This window comes from Triticum urartu, chromosome 6 (assembly GCF_003073215.2).
Source record: "Triticum urartu cultivar G1812 chromosome 6, Tu2.1, whole genome shotgun sequence".
Classification (NCBI taxonomy): Eukaryota; Viridiplantae; Streptophyta; class Magnoliopsida; order Poales; family Poaceae; genus Triticum; species Triticum urartu.
This window is the reverse complement of record NC_053027.1, coordinates 29,433,774-29,457,090: the sequence shown is the minus strand read 5'-3', so window position 1 is coordinate 29,457,090 and position 23,317 is coordinate 29,433,774. Positions and strand designations below refer to the sequence as shown.

Here is a 23,317-nt window from a genome sequence, read left to right as displayed (position 1 = left end):
GAAACAAAGCAGAGTCATTCAGCACAGGGTGCAGGTGGGCATGAAGCCGAGTCTCAGAAGAAGTCTGGGCCTTGCTGGAAGAACTCAAGGTCTGGGTGAGTGCTTCCACCTGAAGGACTTGAATGCCTCGAATGCCTGCGTCAACAAAAAACTAGGAGGTTGGCATACAGCTGTTCATCAGAGTTTCAGCCAGTAACCACCCCTAAACCCCAGGAGGATGCAACTAGGAGGAGGATGCAACTAGGAATAAGCATAGTTGTTTCGATTATATGTTAGTGGACTGTGTTCAATGACTTCCATGACACAAGAATATATATAAGAACGGTCATGATGTTGCATTGGATGTGAGTTAGGAATCAGTGTGAAAAAAATGAACTATAAGAACGGTTTTTTTCTTACTTGAGACAACAAACCTTTCTAAAGCGGTAGTATCAGGTACAATAACAGGTCATCTTGAGCCTTACCGGTTTCCAAGCATAAAGTGGGTACATAGAAAATGTTAAGAAAAGCTAACTTACCTCACAAAGCGAGATGGTTCAAAACCTGGAACATCAGGCGGGCCAATTGGCTCGTAGCGACCACCGGGCGGAACACTCCTATTAATATTTGATTCCGTTTATGATAGAACAAATACTGCAATGGTATATTTAGTAAAGGTAAAATGAACATACCCAAGGTCACCAAAAGGAGTAGAAGGATTTGTAGGAAAGAAACGTGGATCATTTGGACCTGTAGTAATCAAATAGGTTCCATGTTAGACAGTACAGAGGAGCAAATGTAAAGAGATTCCACAGATACTCAGTTAACATATTACCAACGTGCATACTACCACCTGTCCCACCACTGCAAAAAATAAGACACATGGTTAATTATGTGCGGAAGAACTGATCTGTCGATGCTTTTACATGTATATTATGGTTGGAGACAGACCTGTGAGGGTAGAAGCCAACATCAGGAACAGGGAAGGTGTCATCATGACCAACTGGAGCTACTGGAGGATAAATCAGCCTGTACAACAATACATAAACAGAAATATTAGCCCCGTTATCAATATCCTATAACCAATTCACTGGTAGCCTATTTATCCTACAAAGAGTGCTAGTGAGTGCAAATTTTGGTAGAACCGGAATTAAGTTGACATGAACAGGCCCCTTCACTAGTTTGTGCACTTGTAAAGAAAATTCTTAGGAAATTCAGAGTACTATAAAGTGTCAATTCAGGCACATGTACCAAATTTCAAATAAATAAATAATCATATGCGTGATGTAGCAAAAGGACAGGACAGAGTATAAGTATAGAGCAAAATGATGTTCTTATATATATGCGTACCAAATTAGATGGCAATAGAATATGCGTAAGGACATGCATGCCCATGAAAAGTGAACGAGGCCAGTTGATATCAGGACCGAAGGCATGTTCCAGGACATTCAGCTTGTCATTGAAGGCGGTGTAGGCATGAATGAAGTAGAAGAAAACTAGAAAAGACTCACTAGTGGCTAAGCCTTAGAGATTTCAAATCAGATTGAACAGGACTCAATAAAATAACAACAAAGTACAAAACGGTGAATAAAGGAGTGCCACACAACAGAAGAATGGGACATACAAATGGTTGTACCTTGTACTTGGGGTTTCCCACAGAACATTTTCAGAATTGGAAGTAGAAGTGACAACAAAGTACAAAAAAGGTGAATAAAGAAGTGCCACACAGAAGAAGAAAGGGAAATAGAAATGGTTGTATTCGTACCCGGCAGGTTCAATCATCCTTATACTCCGGTTTTCCCACAGAACATATTCAGAACTGGAAGAAGTTCCAAGAACGTACCAAAAAGGTGAATAAAAGGAGTGCCACACAAAAGAAGAAGGGGAAATACAAATGGTGGTATTCTTACCCGGCTGGTTCAGTTATCCTTGTACTTGGGTTTTCGCACGGAACATTTCCAGAACTGCAAGGAGAAGTGCCACGTGTTAGAATTATTGAAAAATGGAGTCAGCTACAACAGAAAAGCTTTGGAAGTTAAACTTTAGTCAAAGGAGTAAAATCATCAGAATATTACCATAAAAGCCCAAATTCCCCAAATAATGATATTAATTCATTTGTACCAAGTAAAAGTGCAACATGGAAGTAATTACAGAGGGTAATATACTAGATTATTTGTTTGCGATGAGATAAACAGAAACTTAGTCTGATTTTTAGTGTCAAAGAAGGAGATGGGACATGCCTTAAAACCCAGCATAGAAATACCTGTTTATTGACGAACTGCTCTCAACATTAGGATTCTGGGCGGCAGCAGCATCCTTACCATTCAATTCAGCCAATAAGCTTAAGTTCAGGATATTAATGAAGTCCGGAAAATTCTTGTACAAATCTTTATACTTCCTGGTCTGTTCTTCAGAGACGAAATCCTTCACACTATATACACAGAACCAGGGTCAAAAACTCGAAACTATAAACTGGAATATCCAGACTATTCAACATAAGGCCAGTCAACAGAGCAAGTACTCAAAATATTTTACATAATGATAAACTAAACATGACAAAATTGTCCTCTTGGCTGCACTAGGTCTTTCTTAAGAAATAAATTAGAAATAGATTTAATATCACTTATTGCCCCTTGTATCACACTGGATATCGATAACCATATCTTGTGCAGAAAATCATACTCAATCAAACAGAATACATTTCTATACTAAGATAGTTGTAGCAACCCAAGTCATCACATAGTAGAATAGAGCAAGCACACTAACAGGTTGGCCGAATTCATAAACAGTCTCTATAAGTCTAGCTCATCGTTACTAGTTATACCATTTATACTGTTCCGCTTATAGCGACATCATTTCTATAAAGCTTGTTAATACAAGTGAAGGGACTTGACAAAAAGAATGTGCATACAACAAAGCACAAAAAACCATCACAGTAGCTCAACCATTAATTGAAGTAGTCTTTACATATATAAAATGTCTCCACACATAAAAAAGAAGCAGGTCTTGAGTTCAAATAGCATGGCTTCATGGGTTTCAATTTCAGTTTCAACAAAATTTCAGCACCAACTGAAATCACTGAAATTCAGTTATTTCAGTTTGCATTTCAGCCAAAAGGCCGAAATATTCATTTGAATTTAATTAAATATTTAAAATTTTCAAAAAATATTTGATTTCCTGTGTACTACTGAATTTGCTGAAATATTTTGACCGAAACATAATATTTCAGTTTCTACTGAAATTAATGAAATTCAGTGAAATCTCACTGAAAGTGAAAACCATGCATGGCTTACAATTCATGTTATTATGTTACCAAATATTTTAGTCAGCCGAGGTGGCAACGATGGTGATAGAGTAAACCGACCATCAACAAATTTCTAATTTAGCCCCACTTGTTAGTAACCAAATAGTGGGAAGGTGAAAAGATCATCACTACCGACTGAAATATTTTTGGAGTGAAGATTACCACATAATGTACATGTCTTAGATCACAAAACATATTTCCGTGTGAAGCAAGTGACATGTGTTCTAGTAACAATAATAAGAAAAGCACATGGAATCTAAGAATGATATACAACAATAATAACAAGACAGGAACATACTTTATGTGGAGATTGCAGGGTTTCTTGTGTCGTGCCCCAAGATCTCGCGCATTAATAGCAAGGAAGTCAGCAATCCGTAGACATTCCATTAAGATGCACTTCTTCTTGACCTCCTCCTCCTTGGAGTACAAAAAGGCATAGCAGTTGTACATACTGTTCCAACCCTCAAATCCCACCTCCACCTCGTCTAGAATCAAGAAAAATAAAAACATTAAATATATAATTAAAGGCTGGCAATTACAATGCAATTCAGGACTCTGCAGAGTCACTTTCCTCTTTCATCTCACACCAAAATATAACTTAATTAATTCCCATCGAGTGAACCAACTAGACAGATTTGAAACTCCCATTAGATATTTACAATTTATTATATTCCAGTTAGAATGACGAGTACATTAGTTCCACAATGCAAGCAGGAAAAGAAAGCCACCGGTTCCATTCATTTAATGACCGGATGTTCCGTCCCTCACTATTGGTCACAACTATTTAGCGTAAAGCTATGTTTTAAAATTCGGATTTCAATTCCTCGCCTATTAAGATAAGTTTGACCCTGAAAATAATTCCAATTTTATCTCTTCTAAAAAATGGTAAGGTCTGCCTTACGTTGTCTTTTCGTCCAATTCCCCTCACCTCCCTACGTAAGCTCTGTCCCCATGCCACCTCAATTTTATTTAATTTTTCCCACCGATTCCTTGAAAACCAACTAAACTGCCCCACTTCTTATTTTTACCAAATAAAATCATGTTTCATTGGTAAGTCAATAATGTTATGAGGGTCAGTCCATCAAACATGGTGTCTTATCCCTTAATTAGTGTCCTAGTTAATTAAGCAAATTTGTTAGCAAAGAGTCAAGTCAGTTTACAGACTGTATTAGAATTTGAATAGATGTACGGGATTGTTGGTCAAGTCTTTTCTATACTTTAGAAAAGGGCCGGACCCTCTAAATAAAGCTGAGAAGAATAGTGCCGTTTACTTTTATGTACTTCTCAGTAATTAAGGTGGGTTATGTATGTAGTAGAAGCAGCAGCTACAAATCACAGCCACCTTCACGCCTCCACCTGCCAACCTATTTCATATGCCGTTATGGCCGTGACCCCCTCCAAACCCATCTACTGAACCACCCCGCCCATCACCTCCCTTCTGACCTTGCCTAACCATCACCGGTGGTGAGCGCAACTATTTGGTTATGTTTGACACGGTCAATACCTAAACGCTGCTGCTTGCTGTACATATACGTACGTACATATTGCACTAGTCAATATTTATGTCTAAAGCTACCTTTTGTTGGGCCTTGTCAATGCATGTACGTGAGTCTACCATAGTATTAGCGATATGTCCGAACTTGCGACTAAAACTACTCTTGTACTCGTACTGAAAACATGATTATGCGTGACAGCAGCGGTAGGACCCAGAAGGAGGTGGCGACCAACGGCCGTCAATCGGCGAGGCGGCGACCCGCTGTGTGTGGGTCATCGACTGGCGACAGCAACTCACTAAAATATCTAGTGAGATATTTTGAGTGCCGGTACTTATTTTTAGATTGTAGTCGTATTTTTTGCACAAGTAGTATATATCTAGTATTCTAGTGATCTCGCTCTTACACAGTTGTATTTATACATGTTTCTCCTTCACAAACTCTGCCACACCTAAAAATTACTCGTGCCACCGCCACTGACTATCACCTCGACTCAGGATCAAGTTCTGTCATTGCCCCGCTTCCACAAGCTCGACTTCCCAACATATGATGGCTCAGTCGATCCCCTTGGTTGGCTCAATATGTGCAAGTAGTTTTTTCGTGGGTAGCGCACATAATGAGGCCGACAATGTTTGGACTATAGCCTGCCACCTCACCAATGGGGTTCAGTTGTGCTACTTACAACTTGAGATAGACATTGGCATGCCAACATGGGAGCAGTTCAAGGAGGCCTACCACGCTTAGTTGGGCCATCACTTCATGCAAATTCCTTGAGCGAGTTGGCGCATCTGCCGTTCTTGCAGACTACACCAGCAGGTTGCTAGTGGTCAAGTGCCACAACAATGATCCATTAACATCACCCCAATTACGGTTTTGGTACATGGTCTTCGTATTGACGTTGAGCTTCAACTGCCATCTGACCTCCACACTGCCATATCCTTTAACAAGGCCTATGAGCAGCAGCATTTCCCTCCAACAACATCACCACACCAGCCTTTTGGGCCTACGGGGCCTTGTACCCCTCCGATCTTCCTGCGGTCAATGCAGTTACATTACCTTCTTCTCCAACACCACTACCAGCACATGTTCTTCCATTGAACACTACAGAACCAACCCACCCACAACAGGTTCGGCACCTGACTCCAGCTGAGTTTGCAGAATGTCTTAGTCAAGGCCTTTGCCTCAACTGCAACAGATCTATGTTCGGGATCACCGGTGGATGCGATTCTTCTTCATCGAGGCTGATTACTACGACAAAGATAGCTCCACAACTGATAGCACCCAAGGCCCCTAGGAGGTAATTGACAACCTACAACTTGCAGATGTGCTGTTTTTCAAGGAAGGGAGATAATGTTATGTGGCTAACTCATCATATGTGGAGTTTTGTCCCTTAATTAGAGTGCTAGTTGATTAAGAAACTTTGTTAGGAAAGGGTCTAGTTAATTTGGATATCGTAGAGTTTGAATAGATTTATCGACTTCTCGGTCATGTATTTGAATAGATGTATCGGCTTCTTGGTCATGTCTTGTCTACGATATAAAGGGGCTGAGTGGCTGACCCATCTCAATAAAGCAGAGAAGATTATTGTTTTTTACTTCTATCTACTTTTCACTAATTAGGTTTATGTTAGTAGTAGATCCTTGCAAATAAGTATTGATTCAATTGGAAGCTAAAGTACGCAATCACATAAACAATAAATCACGGCCTTTACAATACAAAACACATGAGTAATATGAACCTTCTCTCTTATGTCCAAATAAACATAGTTTTTGGAATGATGGATTCTCGAATGCACAAAGACAAAAGTAGAAATTATATAATAAACTAACTATGCCTTTGTTAATTTCACGAGAATCCGAGGAACATGAATTTGCAATGATGTTATTTCACAACAGTTTGAGAGAGTGAATACACATACAATACACAAAAGGAATTTGTAAGAGCTTTAAACTCTTGTTTAATAGAAAGGTGGTGTTCCTGCCAGTTGCTAGGAAAAAATCCTCGCCAAAAATCAAATGAAAATAAATGTGTAACAGAAGTGCTGCAAAAATTCCTTCAAAGATATTTCAATCCAATCAAAGAATACTTCACCATTGAAATGTACCTTGGTATATAAACTTAAAACCAATCGCTTCATCATTGTTTCAATTAATAATTTCTAACAGAAGGAAGTGGTTGAATTTGTGAATACAATGGCCAGCATGTGCAAGCATAAGGAAATGTATTTTTTTTGAAGGTTTATGTTTTAATTGATTCACAATCTGTAGTTCAAATTGAGTTGTTCAGTTACATGCATGTGTAACCAAGTTCGTTTATGGTTCAAAGTACTTGATATTAGCTTTTGGTAAGTTCTGCCGGCCAAGCACTACGACATACTGATCTACTATGTTGAAAAAATTCTGCCATGTTTAGCGAGCACAGAGCAAGGCAGCAAGTAAACCATCGAATAATTAAAGATACTCCCACATGATGAGGTGACTAGAATTTGCTGGCTGTTTCTTGATGTTGGCAAGGCTCGTGATGCCATTTGTTTTTATTTCTTCACTTGACAAGTAATGTGCGGCATGAATATCAGGAAGGCTGACTGAATTAATCCAGTGGTCTTTGGCCATACGATTCAGTGGCTATTGTGATTTATGTAGGGTAGAGATCAAAGGTTGTAAATTCAATGGTGGATGTTGAGATCATAGCTTTAAATAGAAGGCTATGTGATTCTATGTTTGGCGCTAAATTGACGTTATAGCGCGCTAAATGATGCCAAATTGTATGCGATGCATTTTGGCGTGAGGCCCCTGCAAACGCTATAGCACCGAGATAACGCGCTATTTAATACTATGATTGACATGCTATATCCTTAGGAGGGAAAACAGAAGGTGAGGTGGTAAATTCAGAACCGGTGTATTAACTATAGTAATAGAGATTTTAGTATATATAGAACATAATATTGCAACGATCAAGTAGTAGTACTTTTGTAGTTCCGTACTGATCCAAGTCTGAAGCCAGAGGTTCAATACAGAAATTACGAAATTTAGCATATAACATACAGTACACTACTAAGTTCAGTCACACAGGCAAATTTGAATTACCAATTCCGAAATACTGCATGGATTGAACTGCTAATTCTAGATCAGAATATATAAACATAAACTTCAGCTCAAAAAGGATTCAGAATTCTAAAATGGCATACCGTATTACTCCCTCCGTCCTAAAATAAGTGTCTTTGATTACAACTTTTTTTTGGACGGAGGGAGTACTAACTACCAGAGAAGATCAAACAATAGATCATAAATCTAGGGATGGGACTGATTCTCTGAATTAAGTGGACAATTAAGCACTTAAAGTGTTTTGACTCAGGGACACATTTCCCAAATCAACCACGCCTGAAATACAAGAAGCTGCGACTGACATTGCACCATTTACACCTAAATATAGCCGAACCATCGATCTACATCTATCCACTCGGGAACTCAACCCGAGAATCATCATTAGATATGCAACAGGAGCCCTAAACATGGAGCCGTTAAACTGTTTGACTCAGGAACACATTCCCCAAATCGACCACGCCTGAAATAGATCTACATGAATCTGCTCGGGAACTCAACCGGAGAATCATCATAGATATGCAACAGGAGCCCTAAACATGGGGTCTGTCAAATCCTAACTTGCAGACTACAGTACGCTCACACTAAAAAACACATATATACGTACATAACATAACCCCTAGGGCTAAGGGCGTAAGGCGGAACGCACCTGCGGGCAGGCGATCCATGAGGCGGTGGTCAAGCGGCGTTCTGGAGAAGTACCTATTTATTGACGAACTGCGCTCTCAACGTCAGGCTACATGGGCAGCAACAGGCAGCGTCCAAATTAGAAAATCCATATTACCAGGCGTGGATCTGGAGGTGAGCACGGAGGGAGCGAGGGCGGGTCAGGCGTGGGGGCGCGGCCAGCAGAGCGGAGGCAGTGATGCCGGGTCAGACGTCTAGGAAGGGCCGGAGACTGCAGCGGTGATGGGAGGGGGTCCTGGGGATACGCGGCGGAGCAACGGGGCGGCGTGGGACGGTGCGGCGGTGGAGTGGCGGCGCCCTAGAAAAGGAAGGGGACGAGGGAGCAGAGGAGAGGCTGGGGCGGGGGGAATGAAAAAGGAACAAGTACTAGTAACTGAGATCTGAGTAGGTCCCATCTGAGTATGGCTTGCCCGAGCGCATCAGTGACTTTGCAAAAGGAAGTCGTCGCCGCAGTTTCAGTCAAAGCGAAGTCTTCAGTTTCAGTTCATCGTGCGTCCATCGTCACCTTGAATGCTTGCACGTTCGTTCCTATGGCACTAAGTTTTTTTTTAGTTTCTTTTGCGAGAAGGCCTAAGGCAGATATGTTAAGTAACACGTGTCTTCACAAACTCACCCGTACAGAAAATAAAATTATATTTGAATTATTATTAGGGGAGCCAAAGTCTTCTTCCTCCTGCATCCACCAGCGGCGTGCCGTGAGCATAGGTCGATGCCGCCTCGACTAAGCAAATATTTTTAGTACCTAGGAGCTTGTAGAAACAGCGGCGGGAAAGTCAGTTGATGTAGACCAGGAGATGCCGACGGCCATGATCTGTGAAGCACATCGCCGGCCCACAGAACAAAACACCAAGAAGACACTACTAGAAAATCGTCGTCACTGAGTTCTTTCTTTTTTGTTTGCCGAATACTAGAACACGGGATCATGACAAAAGCTGTGTTCACCGAAGTTTGCCTCTCGGTGAACAACAGGACACGGCACATGGGAGGCACTATCGAGCCCCATGCAAAATGCACTCGCAGACATGAAGTAACTCGGCTTATGCGTAGTGTGCCGAGAACCTATTCAAATGCACCCGACAAATACGAGCCATGTGGCCTGGCTGTCTACAGCTGACGGCCGTGATGTGGGGACGCTTTGCTGGGAACCTAGTCAAAGCTACCCAGCTTATGCCCAATATGCCGGGAAACTAGTCAGAGGCACCTGACAAATACTAGCCACGTGGCATGGCCGTTTGTAGCTGACCCGTGACGGTGGGCGACCTGTGCCGAGACCCCGATGAATGGTAGTCGGCGAACTGTGCGGTACTTAAACCACCAAGCCCTAGGCGTCGCTCCGAAACAATTCTATCGATCAGGGCAGGCGGTGGCTCGTAACCCTTTAACGAAGGTTGTTTGGAAACAAGACCTTCTCCCACAAGGGATCTAGCTTTGTAGCGGGGATGCATCAGGTTTGTGAAGGGGGGTTTGGGGCCCGTTCCTCCGATGGTCTCAAAACTTTCTCTGCGCTCATACGAGTCCATTGAAAGACACGTGCCAGGACCTAGCCTTTTTCGGGGCCGCCAGTCATTTTTCCGTGCATTTTCTGCATTTCCAAGGGTTTATGCCGGAAAATTAAGAACGGAGCAGCGGGCACATGAAATCATGGACGGAAAGGGAGGAGTCCCTGCCCACGGTCTTCGGTCCATGCCTAGCTAGGCCCTGCACACACAATCGAGAGGGTGGGCTTAACCCGGGGGGGTGCGGGGGTGCACGGGGAGGCCGTCAACGGGCAGCCTGTTGAATCCCCAGAAATTCACGGGAGTCCGAAAAATGACGGGACCTGGCGCGACATCTTCACACGGCCCTTGGAGGCTGTGCTAAAAATCATATACCGTTTGGAATATGTCTTCATGGAGGTTGTGTGGAAACGGGACCTTCTCCCACAAGAGATCTAGCTTTGTAGCGGGGATGCATTCAGTTTATGAAGGGGGTGTGGGCCTGTTCCTCTATTGGCCTCCAAACATTTTCTACGCTCACACGAGCCCGCTGAAAGACATGTGCCAGGTCCAGGGTTTTTTCGGGGGCCGCCAGCTACATTCCATGCATTTCCTGCATTTCCAGGGGTTTATGCCAAAATTCAAGAACGGGGCGTTGGCCACATAAAATCTTAGACGGGAAGGGCAGGAAGTACCTGCCAATTGTCTTTGGTCTATTTCCAGGCCTTGCGCACACAACTGAGAGGGTGTGCGGGGGTGGGGAGTGGGGCGAGGGTTGGCCGGCAGCATGTGGTTTGCTGTGGTTTAAATCCCCGAAAATTCATGAGAGCTATGCTACTTATGATGTGTTGGGATTTCCCAGAAGAGGAGAGGATGATGCAGTACAATCTCTACTCCTAATGGAGCAGTTGGTAATCTCGCTTCCAGGTTTTTTTCGTCCCATCTCCCATGGTTTTTTCGGTACCTCCTCCCACCTCCGACTTAGCCACCAAGAACCGAAAAAACCTCGTGCTGAGGCCCCAACCCGCATCCATGCACGTACGACCGAAAAAAGACCTACGATGGTTAACCAATGAAAAAAGACCTAGGGAAACTAACCAGCGACAAAAGAAAACCTAAACCTATCGCCCGCACGTGCGATCGACGACTCCTGCCCTCGAGCGAGGTCTCCCTTCGCCGCCGCCCTTCATCCCTTCGCGCCGCCGCTCCACCCAGAGCCACCCTCTTCCCCGCTGCAACGCCCGTGCCGATCCATCCCTTCGCCCCAGATCCATCTCTCCGCCGTCGCCGATTCATCCCTTCGCCGCCGCCGTTCCATCCCTCCGCCGCCGATCCATCCCTTCGCCGTCGCCCCACACATCAAAGCCGCCACCCTCCTCGACCAGCCCCAGCTTCTGCCGCCTTGCCCCTATCTTCCCTCCAAGCTTGACGCCCTCACACCCCCCCCTCTTGGAGGCAGGCCACCCGCCACTCATCTCGGCGGCGTCAGGCGCGGGCGTCCCTACCATGGCATCGACGGCGCGCGGCTCCTTGGTCCGATCGCGGCGCTGATGCATCTGGATCGGCGGGGGTAGCTGGCTCGCTGGCTGGCGTTTCCTTGGATGCGTACATGTTCTAATGGCGATGGCATGACCATAGATCATATGAATCTAGAAGAATTTGAGGCGGCTCATCTGCGTGGATGGTTGTGCCCTCTTTTTCCTCTTTGCATTTTTTCTTGTTAATTTTTTTTAGCTTGTTTGCGTTGGCAACTGGAAAGACTTAGAATCCTAGATTTCTACTTTTTACGAGAAGCTCGTACCTGATCTGTAAGCTCACCAGCCAAGCTGTCCATTTGGAGTTCAGTAGATATATGGAGTATATTTACTCACCTTGCCCACAACCTGTTTGAAGAAATTTCTCTTCTGATTTGTTGGTATGAGGTGGCTGTTTTTTATGTATATATATGCAATACCAAAATTTAATCTAATGAGCGCTCTTATATATATATTCTTATCCTTTTTAGGTTCAAAGATAAGCGCGCTCATTAGATTAAATTTTGGTATTGCATTGTTGAGCACTTCCTGTGAATGTTCTATAGCCTCTATTGTGCAGTTTTTCTTTTTTTTCAGGTTGTCCAGATGAGCACCGGAAAATGGCAACTTTGAACTGAATCAGCTCTAAGCTCCTAAATTTGTGCATATCTTAAAAACACTACAGTGCTACCTCCCCGTAGTAATAATAGGTATATTATGATTTTTTACATGTTCAATCAATTGCACTGATAAATCATTTATGCTTTTTTAGAACAAGCATCAAGCATCACTTATAAACCATTTATGCTTTTTTTAGAACAAGCATCAAACATCAAGACTTATGATGGTGTTTGGTGACCGATAAAGATGACTGGAAAGGCTCTTTCCAAGCATAAGGTGAATCTTGTACATTTCACTTCTTAATATAATTTGGCAAGTACAATGTTTATTTTCTGAAAACTATATCCCTATTGTGGGTTATCTGACTAAACTTGCATTCTCTGCTTGGCACTGATACATACTCCCTCCGTCCCAAAATTCCTGTCTTAGATTTGTCTTGATACAGATGTATCTAATACTAAAAAGTGACTTGAAACATCTGTATTTAGACAAATCTAAGACAAGAATTTTGGGACGGAGGGAGTATATATTAATATGGGCAAAGGAAATTCAAAATATTTTATGTCACGGAAAGAATTCTAAAACCACATAAGTATCTTGGGGCTGGTTAGGACAGTGCTCATATTGTTTGAAACTTTACTATATTTGATACTCTAAATCTAATGTGAGCTACCGATGGGTGTGCTGTTGATCGTGCGAGAGAACTAACCCACGATAGAGAGCTATTGTTAGCAGTGTGCAGGGGTTAGGACCTTCTCTGGGGAAGGGATGGACATCGACAACATTGACTTCAACGGCGGCGCTGTATCCTACGCACCATGGCCGCCTGGATGGTCAGGCACCATGTGCAGGCGACTGCTGCGCTTGGTATCCTCGACCGCTGCTGCTGTTTTTCTAAAGATATGCTTATTCCATTTGCACTAACCTTGCTGTTTAGTAACATGAGCGTCTCTGTTTCTTCTACTACAATAACAGGATAAGAGTACCTTATCCCTTTCAGCGGGGTGCTCCAACTTCTGATGCTGGTGAAGCTTTTGCAACAATGGCTGCATCATCATCCCCGTTGGAGGTTTAATTAAACTGAGGTAAATATGCCAAAATCTTTTGTCAAATAAAAACATGACTGTCTATTTTGCTTGTCAGGATCAAGATCTCTAGCTATAAATGAAATTTTCAGAGTAGTTTTTGTTGGCTTTGTGTAACCCTGATAGCAGCTTCTTGGAAGGTTCAGATGTGTGGCAAAGGATTTCAATTTTCCTATTTACACAAAGGAAACTCGAGGAAGGTTCAGATTTCTCATGCTTGGTTCTGTGCTCTGAGGGTTACACAGACAAAAATGCCTCCTATTTACACAAAGGAAACCCGAGGAAGGTTCAGATTTCTCATGACTGCTTCTTGGGTATTTCATGCCTGTACCATCTATTAGGAAAATATAGTTTTGTTTTATAGCTGATGATGCTCGATGCTTTTTTATCGATAAGTAAATGCTCAGTTTTAGCTCATACACTACATGGCAAAAGCTAATTCTGATGGGTCTGATGCAAATAATTTTCATCTTCTGACATGCCTTGACTTGAGTGGTTAATTCTTTTATAAGAATCTATGTAGCTTTGTATTATTGCAGTTTCATTATATATCCATTTACCAATGCATCTAAAGATTCAACAGTGTAGAAACCACCATCAGTCTTGGGATTGCAAATTGTTTCTTCATTCCTTAGGTGCGAAGGAGCCGAGGTCGTATCTTCTCGAGGCATCAATACACTTCATTTTCCTTTTCCTTTTCCCTATTTATGTTCTTGCATTTATTTCTTCTTCTCGGACCTCTCTGTCCGCTGCTTTAATATGGTTCTGATTGGCGCCCTGCATCTCCTGAGATGTATGGATTTTGGTCGAGGCAGTCATCACATAAATAAAACTAACATCTTCTCAATTTTTGAATGGATTTATTAAATTGCCTTTCTCTTGTTGGATCACATACCTGATTTGTTTTTTGTCCTTGAAGCAAATACCATGACATGAGCTTGAAGATTTCAAAGATACAGAAGGTCGACAGAAAGAGGATACACTGATTTCAGTTGGGGTAACTTAAGAGTTGAGTCTCTCCCTAACAGGTAACTCAACTTTCAACATATTCATTGCAGAAGTAGAAACAACGGGATACATGACCTAAATACTTCCATTGAGACATGTTTTTGCCCGTGCCTCAAACTGGAATGATGTCCATGCTGTTGACCTCTACAAGTTACCCACACTTCAAATAACCCAATAGCTGGAGCCCCAACAATTTGGGTAATATATGACAAAATTTTTAACTGCTTGGGTCATGTTGGTCAATAGAGCAATTCACCTTGTTGGTTTTGTTTTGAGATGATGTAAACTTGATGTATAGAGTATTAACATAGATCCTTTTTCTTTCAACATTTATCTTTATTGCGTATACTTGAAGTAATATATTTATGTCTAAGTGTACATGGTGAGTTCTTTCCTCTTGCGCGAAAGTCTTCCATTATTGGCCTACTGATTTCTCTATGCTTTATTAATGTCTCTGTTCTTGTTTTATCCTTTTTTTCCTATACTATTTTGCAGGGGGGGTTCTACTTTGCCTCTTGAGGCAAGTGTGGATGTATATTGATTGTGGTTGTTAGGACAAAAATATTGCGTGCAAACATTATTGAGTACTGATGGTGAGACTTTCCATTCCTTTATCCTTTGTTTATTAGAGCTTACGTGGTTGTCGAAATTTAGTTCTGTAAGAGAAATATTGATTTCATGCTTGGACGCATGTGATTTGATCTACTACCAAGTCAATCTTGGTCCATATTGTCGGAGTTTTCTTATTAAGTTTTTTTGTTGCTATTAGTATTTCATTTATGCAGAGGCCGGGTGTAATGCTTAAACCTTTAAAGTAATAAAGCGTCATTCATCGAAAAATAATAGTATTTTCATTTAAACTGGAAGTTTATGTGAAGAAGGGACTGTGTTGAAATGTATGGGTTTGTTTTCCTATTTTCTTTGGAAGAATGAGACTACCAGGAACAGTATCAAGTTTGTAGCTGCTCATCGTCTCATCCTTGAGAAAAGGTTGTAGCTGCTCATGTAATATTCACACATCATCGGTGGCATGTCAGTGGCCGGCGGAAGGAAGCTTCTGTTTGACACATCTCATTTTTCTAGCAACTATAAGAAATCAGTAAAGCAGTAGGAAGTAGAAACTCAGTCCAGAAGATTATCGGATGACCTGATATGCTACCTGGTGCCTTTTAGTACGTAACAAATGTAACTTCTTCTCCAACAAAAATAATAATGAGGGAAAAAAAGAACATCTTGAGTACCATGCCCAGATACATATTTTGTTCCATTAGAAAATACAACTATATTTTGTTACATTCAGGTCATGTTATATCCTGCACGTATGTTACAGGTGTTTCACTCTACTTTGTGCTCCAGACTTGTTTTCCCTACAATATGGCAAATTAATGTATATTCTTCTGAAGTCATAGTACATTGTTTAATCTGGGGTTTACTCCGGTGCCAAGTGTACCATATTGCTAGATTTAACTTTAATCTACGAGAGTTGCTCTGTAGCTATTTCAGCATAAATGGTCCATCATACTAGGATTTAATTAGTGATCTAACTTCTGTTGCTTCTTGGTGAATATGAAATATATTGCGTTTTCATGGAAGCAGGAGCCGAGTAGTTGTGGAGCGGGTCATGGGAGAGACAGTTCGTGAGCACAGACTAGACAAGAAGGTGATGCATGCGATGACGACCAAGCCGGCGGGCAGGACAGGGGCGACCGTGGCCATCATGTTGTTTTTGAGGGAGAGCGCGGCAACCGCCATCACGCAGCTGAAGAAGTCGAAGCCCGGGGCGAAGTTGGCCATCGTGGCCAGCGTGAAGCTGACAGACCTAAATACCGGTGATAGGTTAGTCGCTGTCGCACCGTCTTTGAACTTGGTGGAGGCGCAGAAGGAGAGCGGTGGTGCCGTGAAGACCTCGACGCCTGCTGCCATGACCACGTCCATGACGATGGAGTTGGTAATAAAGATACTAATTGTATACAAATCCCCCAGCTTTGAAAACATTAGGTTATCAAACTTATTATTGAAAATCTTGATTCAAGATAAATGGAACATTTCCTATATACAATGAGCTTATTATTGAAGGTTGCATCAATTATGCTATTATTGCTGAAATAAGAGGCTTATGAATTTGTCAATCTTTGCGTACCTTGTAATAGTGATTGTCAATCGTTGCGTACCTTGTAATACTGACTGTCAATCTTTGTGTACCATGTAATAGTGACATGTGGATGCATGAAGTTGAGTGATAGTCCCTCTGTAAAGAAATATAAGAGTATTTACAGTGAGAATACTAATACTATTTATAAATGGATGATATATATCTAGTTATAAGTTCTCTGGTGGCGAGCAATTTGGCTGCTTAAGGAGATAGTAAGATTCCGGAGAGGGAAAAAAAGTGAAAGAGAATTTATATTTGTCATTGCATGATGAAAACTGGATGTAACCATGCTTAACCCGTATTTCTAAATTAGAAGAATAATTTGATCAATGTGTCCATATTTTTATTATTCCGTGGCAACGCATGGGTATTCGGCTTTTGCCTGTAGCAACACACGGGCATTCTACTTGTAGAGATAAGTTTTTTCCTCAGTTATGAAACCAAGGTTGTTAATCCAGTAGGAAAACCAAACCACACTATGTAAACAACACCTGCACACAAACAACAAATACTTGCAACGCAACGCGTAGAGGGGTTGTCAACCCCTCAACGATCAAGAGAAAGATTAAATTGTATAGGTTTTGATAAATAGACATAACAAAATACAAAATAAAAAATGCAGCAAGGTATTTTTGGTTTTAATATATGATACAAAATAGACCCGAGGGGCATAGTTTTCACTAGAGGCTTCTCTCGAGAAAATAGCATACGGTGGGTAAACAAATTACTGTTGGGCAATTGATAGAAAAGAAAATAATTATTACGATATCCAAGGCAATGATCATGTATATAGGCATCACTTTCAAGATTAGTGGACCAACTCCTGCCTGCATCTACTCCTATTACTCCACACATCGACCGCTATCCATCATGCATCTAGTGTATTAAATTCATGTCCCGTCACAAATCACTTCTTCCCATGGTCAGATAAATCAATCTAGTTGGCCAAACCAAACGAATAATTCAGAAAAGAAATACGAGGCTATAACAATCATGCATAAACGAACACCAGGCCAAGCGCCACCGCATCACTGCCTTCAGGTCACCACTGCATCACCTCCTCCGCCTATGCTCATCAGGAGGACCACCTCATGCCGCGACCTCCTCTAGAAGCTCCCAGCTACACGCCATCGCTCCTTGCGCTCTTCGCCAGTGTGGCTGTACAGGGAAGACCTCCCCCGCCGCCTAGTTGGCGCCGCTCCCCCACGTGAGGGAGGCCCGCTGGGGCACACAGACCACCCCTGCCACCACCACTAGCACATACGGCGGTGGGGGAGACCGGAGGGGGCCCGTCGCGGCGACGGCTAGGGTTGACCCTCCGGAGCTGCCCGTGCAAGCAGCCCGGGAAGGGAGGCGAAGTCTTTGCACTTATTTAAGAGTTTTTTCTTTTTCGTTGTTAGCGAGTTTGTGAAAGGAAGTCATCGCTTCAACTTGTGGCCTCCAACCTAGCTCTAGCATTCAATAAAGAGTCAAACCGAGATCTTCAGTTTCAGTTCCCATCGCGTCCATCATCACCTTCAACTGCTGCACATTCATGCTATGGCACTAATTTTTTCTGCAAAAGGCCTAGGCCAGATATATTAAGTAAACCGTCTTACAACTCACCCATACAAAAAAATTGCATATAAATTCTTGGGGGATCCAAAGTCTTCTTTCTCCTGCATCCACCGGCGGGCGCCATTGAGGTAGCTCGATGCCGCCTCTAGGCCTCTTCCTCGACAAGCAAACATTTTTTTTGAACCCGGGAGCCTGGTAGAAGCAGCGGCAGGAAGTCATTGATGTAGACAAGGAGATGTCGGCGGCCACGATCTGTGAAGCAATCATCGACCACGGGAAGAAAATGCAGAGAAAGAGCCTGTAGAAACTCCGAAGACCACAAAGCCGGTTGAATCCAAAGGGATCCACCGAAACCTAAAAACTAGTTGGATCCAAGAAGACCAATCGGAGACATAGCTCCACACGCCCGCCGTCGGCAATAAACACACCAATGGAAGTAGAAAAAGGACAGGGGAACATTATTCATACAAAGACGGAACTAAGACGACCTTAGGAACCTATCGCCACTGAGAACCGACGGATGCCCACTTCTCCCGATGACCTGGCCATGCTGGTCACCACCCGAAGGTTGCCAAGCGCTGGAGCTTAGCCACCAGCCAAGACCATCATTAGCCCACGCTGATGTACATGACTCAACACGTGGAGCAGTCAACCTCCCACCATCTCACGCTCCCCCACCAGGGAACCACAACTTGAAGGACATCCCCACCCACCGTTGGCGTTGCGAGGGCTTTGCCCAGCGGTCCATCATGGAGGCGGCAAGAGAGGAGTAAATGTGATCTAACTAACCTGGCGATGCATGAGGACAGGAAACGCTTCGTAACTAAGGGTATCTCTAATGGGGCGTACATCAAAATGGACTCGCAACATGTTTGGAAGTCGTGTCCATGGATAGTGAACACTACTTGGAAAATCACGCATTGCCTTGTACTCTTCTCCTAAGCTGTGTGTAAAAATATGGGTTCTGGGCTTTACACAGACATAAACCGAGGTAAAGAAGTAAAAATAGTCAAGAAATTAGTTAAAAATATACTTCACAACGTTGTTATATAAGTTAGTTGGGATGAACTTACTCCATGTAATGTTTTGTACTCTAGACAATTGTCAAGTACATATCTATGCATTTTGCCCCATCCTCCAAGCATTCTTTTCTTATGGGCCACCTCAATGCAACAACACCACCCATCTTCCTAGCTTCCTCTCCTAGATTTCCTGGTTTTTTATCTTTCCTACATTCTTACGCATGTTCCTATCTCCCTGTTAATGTGGTTTCTATGTCATCTTTGAAATATCTTAGAGCAATAAGTCAAGCACTCATCGTTGATATAGCCTCCGTAATTGAACCTTCGGGCTTGCTTTGTGTACGTATTGTTGACTGAAGGTACCCAAGCCTTCTCTCAATTAGAAACATCCAACCATATTGGACAGGCCCCCTTAGTAGTGACTCATCCGGAAGATGTACAGCTAGTGCACCATTGCCATCGAAGGAAGAAGGTGGGAAAACTTCTCAAGCCTGCAAAGAATTTGAGGAATAATCAAGTCTCAATTGCTCCAAAGATGTTCGATCTTAATGTCTTGCCACACAATTCCTTAAAAAATCTGCCTAGTTGGTAATAGCCTCATACGTTCTGCTTGGGACAATGCCTCTAAGACTGGCTGGTTAAGATAGTTTGCAGAAGTATGTGTAATCACGTGTCATCAATATCGTGTAATTACTAGTCCTCAACAACCACGTTGTCAGGTTTGCAGTGTGACAAATGGGAATTGACCATTAGCCAGAAACTGGCACAACTTTATTTGTCTTCTTACTAAGCCGTCCATGGATGTAGGATACTTCTTGGTAAGAACCCTCCTTATTCTTATTATTTTGCAACCAATGCTTGTCCCACATCCCTAGATGTTGTAAATCCAATCTTTTCCCGATGGTATCCTTGTTCTTACCATGAAGTTCAAGGAGGTGTACCAATGATTACTCTCACATATGTTCTTTCTCAATGTGCATAACATCCAGGTTGTGCGGTAACCAAAAGATCCTTCCGGTATGGCAAATCATGTAAGCTCGCCCTCAGTGCCATGTGGGATTATTCTCATGCGCTTTCTCTTTTACTTGCACTACCATGGTACTTCCCCAGTTTGAAAATTCTCCATAGCACGTTTGTAAGTACCTGATCAACTTCTTTGCTTCCGCATATCTGCTATTAGTGCTGCGTAATTAACATGAAAATCCTTTCCTGGTGAAGTATTTTCCAGGAATCAAGCAATTGCCATCATGAAATTGGATTGGTCCATGCACATCCAAGGTGGGAAGTTGTATGTATTGAGAAAAAAACATGCCACATATTGTATGCACTGCTCATGTGTCCAAAGGATCGAATCCATCAATTGGAAAATCCTAACCTCCAAGATACGAGGATCTGCAGCAAAAGTGTTCATTGTATTCCGTCGAAAGGCCTTCATCGCTTGCTATTAGCGGGGTGCTCATTACATTATCCTCTTTCAACCCTCTTTTCCTCGTGCCGCGGGTGTGCTCTGATATTTTCCCTCGAAGAAAAAAAATTATTTGGACCATGGATTATTTGAAAGTTATTGAAGGATCTTGTGAGGAAACTTTTTCTTCCATCGACGTGTCTCCACCTTGATGTACCACAAGTGGGGACAGTGAGTACTATTGGAATGGTTCTCCCCAATACACAAATGTAGTCATACTTGCGTACATGAATTGTCTGATAATAGGACCAAGATCAGAAATAATTCTCTTAACATCAGCATAAGATTTTGGAATTCCCACCCTAGGCAAATCAAGACTCAATAGCTGAAAAACCATATGATATCCTTGTTGAGTCATACGGTATATGTTTCGATATGAAGGACCTGATAATGAACATCATCCGTGGTCATTAGTGCAGCCATCGCTCGTCCAAGGGGTTTCATTCGCTTCTTTCGTTGAGCTTTTTAAAAATGTCCACCCACCAGACGCATCTTCTTATTTCCAGATGTTCTGCTCATGTCATCCACAAGAGCTCCGAGCACATCATACACAAATGATGTACAGCTTAAAATTATCAGAGTCGTCAGATTCACAACCATTCATCCATTGGCAGCACCACAGCTTTGCACTGATTCCCCATGTGATAGATCCACCTCGTATAGGTTCCCGAGCATATCAGTGATATTACATGACATCTACAATATCAATAGCTTGCGGATCCCATTACGTCAATCTTTGCATGGGCGCCAACATATCTTCTGCCTCATTGTTGAGCAAGCGTGAATTTCATAACAAACGATTCACACCAGCCATGTATGGGCGTCAGCTTCATTCCATGAGTAATCCCATCCACAATCCAATGTTTGTTACAAGATCAAAAGTAAATACAGCACACCTGAAATTTGCTACTTATGTCTTCAGTAAAAGATCTCATCTGAAATCGCCCCTGTTCACACTGCCTCAGTTCGCGTGTGACTTCTCCATTCAAAAGGGGCGCGCAGCCGCGTGCACCTCACTGGTGCAGCCTGTCGACTTGCCGGCATGGGGTATGAGAGGGAGGCCCTAAGCCAATGTTCCTAATTCCCTTTTGTTATGAGGAACCGGGGATGATACCAATTCCAATTTCACGCTATTATGAAAAAGAGATCCCGCTAAATGAGTTAGCTTGAAAAAACAATTAACCTATTTATTTTTCTAATGAATTTTCAAAAAAGGGACCCACCAACATTTTACTGTTGACACTGAGGACTCGTCGTCACCGAATATGCACATGCCTATTGACGATGAATACGTTACCGAAAATCAGCCCAGAACGCAACCAAAATTGCCGAGGGCGTTGCCCCGGGAGGGAAACACCAAGGCGATTAAGACTGGCATCTACACGCGATGAACATTTGGGAAGAACGGAGTCTGATGGGTGTTTGAGAAGCAGTTCATCATGAAGATGAGCTAGTATGGCTGAACAAGCAACATTCCTCCAGCCTTTGCTCTCCTTCCATTTGTTACTAGAGACACCCAAATTCTCCTGTGATCCTGAACTGGATAGGTTAGTCTTTTATTTCCCTTCCTATAAGACCTTATATTTGTTTACTCCTGCTCAATATATATATGGCAGGATGATCTGCTGCCATTCCTAAAAAAAAAATTCATGGGTCGTCAAGACTTTACCATGATTAGTTCATATATGACCTCCTCAAGGCATTCTTTGAGTCCAACAGGGTCTATTTGCAAGCGGAACTACGCTGCGGTACAAGCTACACTTCTTCCAAAACAGAACTTCTTTCCAAAGAGTTGGCTATCACAATGAAACCCTAAAAGACCCGGGTCTAGTTTACAATGGTTATCCATGGTATAGGCCCATGGCGAGTCTCAGAGACTCAGATGTATCTATAGTTTTTGCTATATTTGTTGCTACTTTTATTCCATAATTGCATAGTTTTGACACGATTTCATACCAACTACTTCCCCTCGTCCGCAAAATACTTGTTGGAAAAATGAATAAAAGAGAATGTTATCCTATAACTAAAATACGTTCTAGATATATCCATTTCTCCAACAAGTATTTCCGGACGGAGGGAGTATTTTACTAACCTATTAATCCAACACCCACGACCAATTGGTATTTTCTGCATATTTTTGGACTTCAGAAAACACACCATTTTGGATACAAAAATATATTTCACATAGGTTTTGATCAGAACGAAGCCAAGGGTGCCAAAGGGGGCAGAGAGGAGCCCCAGAGGATCCATGTGGTGGGCCCATGTGGCTCGGGAGCTGGTCACGAGGCGAGGCGCGTGGAGGCCCTAGGGCACCCCTCTGCCGCCTCTTGGCCCCCAGCCTTTCCATACTCCTGAAACCTCTAAAAATATTTATCGAGGATTTTTCACGTTGTTGCCACCTCTTATTCCATGATGATCTAACTGGAGGCCTTCCAGGGTACATGTAAATTATCATATGAGGCTTGATTAGAACACTCAATACGAGTAGGCTATTACCTATACGCAAAGTCCTTTTTACCGGAGGCGGGAGCTACCGGTCAAACATCCGCCTTCCACAGCTGCTTCACGATTCGTGCGCCTGCCAGCTAATATGTCTCCTTATCTCCTATACAAAAGCAATATACCGTCCTAAATACAGTCAATGGACCCCATGCCTGAGTAAATATCTACTCCCTCCGTTCCATAATAGATGAGTCAACTTTGTAAACAAAGTTGAGTCATCTATTTTGGAACGGAGGGAGTACCTACCCATGACCTCGTTGTTCAGATTCGCTCGATCCAATAGTGCTTCGCCTCTCGATCCAGAATGGGCGGCTGGCTGTGCGTCTTCTCCAACGCCGGCCATCGTCGGATC

The 23,317-nt window shown here is 42.7% G+C and overlaps 1 protein-coding gene across 1 annotated transcript; it reads right to left on the bottom strand.

Annotated features, from left to right (window-relative positions):
- Window positions 1-53: 53 nt before the first annotated feature.
- On the bottom strand, window positions 54-5,289 carry LOC125516459 (probable proteasome inhibitor). Its single transcript, XM_048681897.1, has 9 exons — window positions 5,264-5,289; window positions 2,243-2,410; window positions 1,890-1,943; window positions 1,745-1,798; window positions 931-1,008; window positions 815-843; window positions 672-729; window positions 519-596; window positions 54-135 (listed from the first exon to the last, which is right to left on the bottom strand). Exons 1-9 carry the CDS (start codon window positions 5,287-5,289, stop codon window positions 54-56), a joined length of 627 nt encoding a protein of 208 aa, XP_048537854.1.
- Between the last annotated feature and the right edge of the window lie 18,028 nt (window positions 5,290-23,317).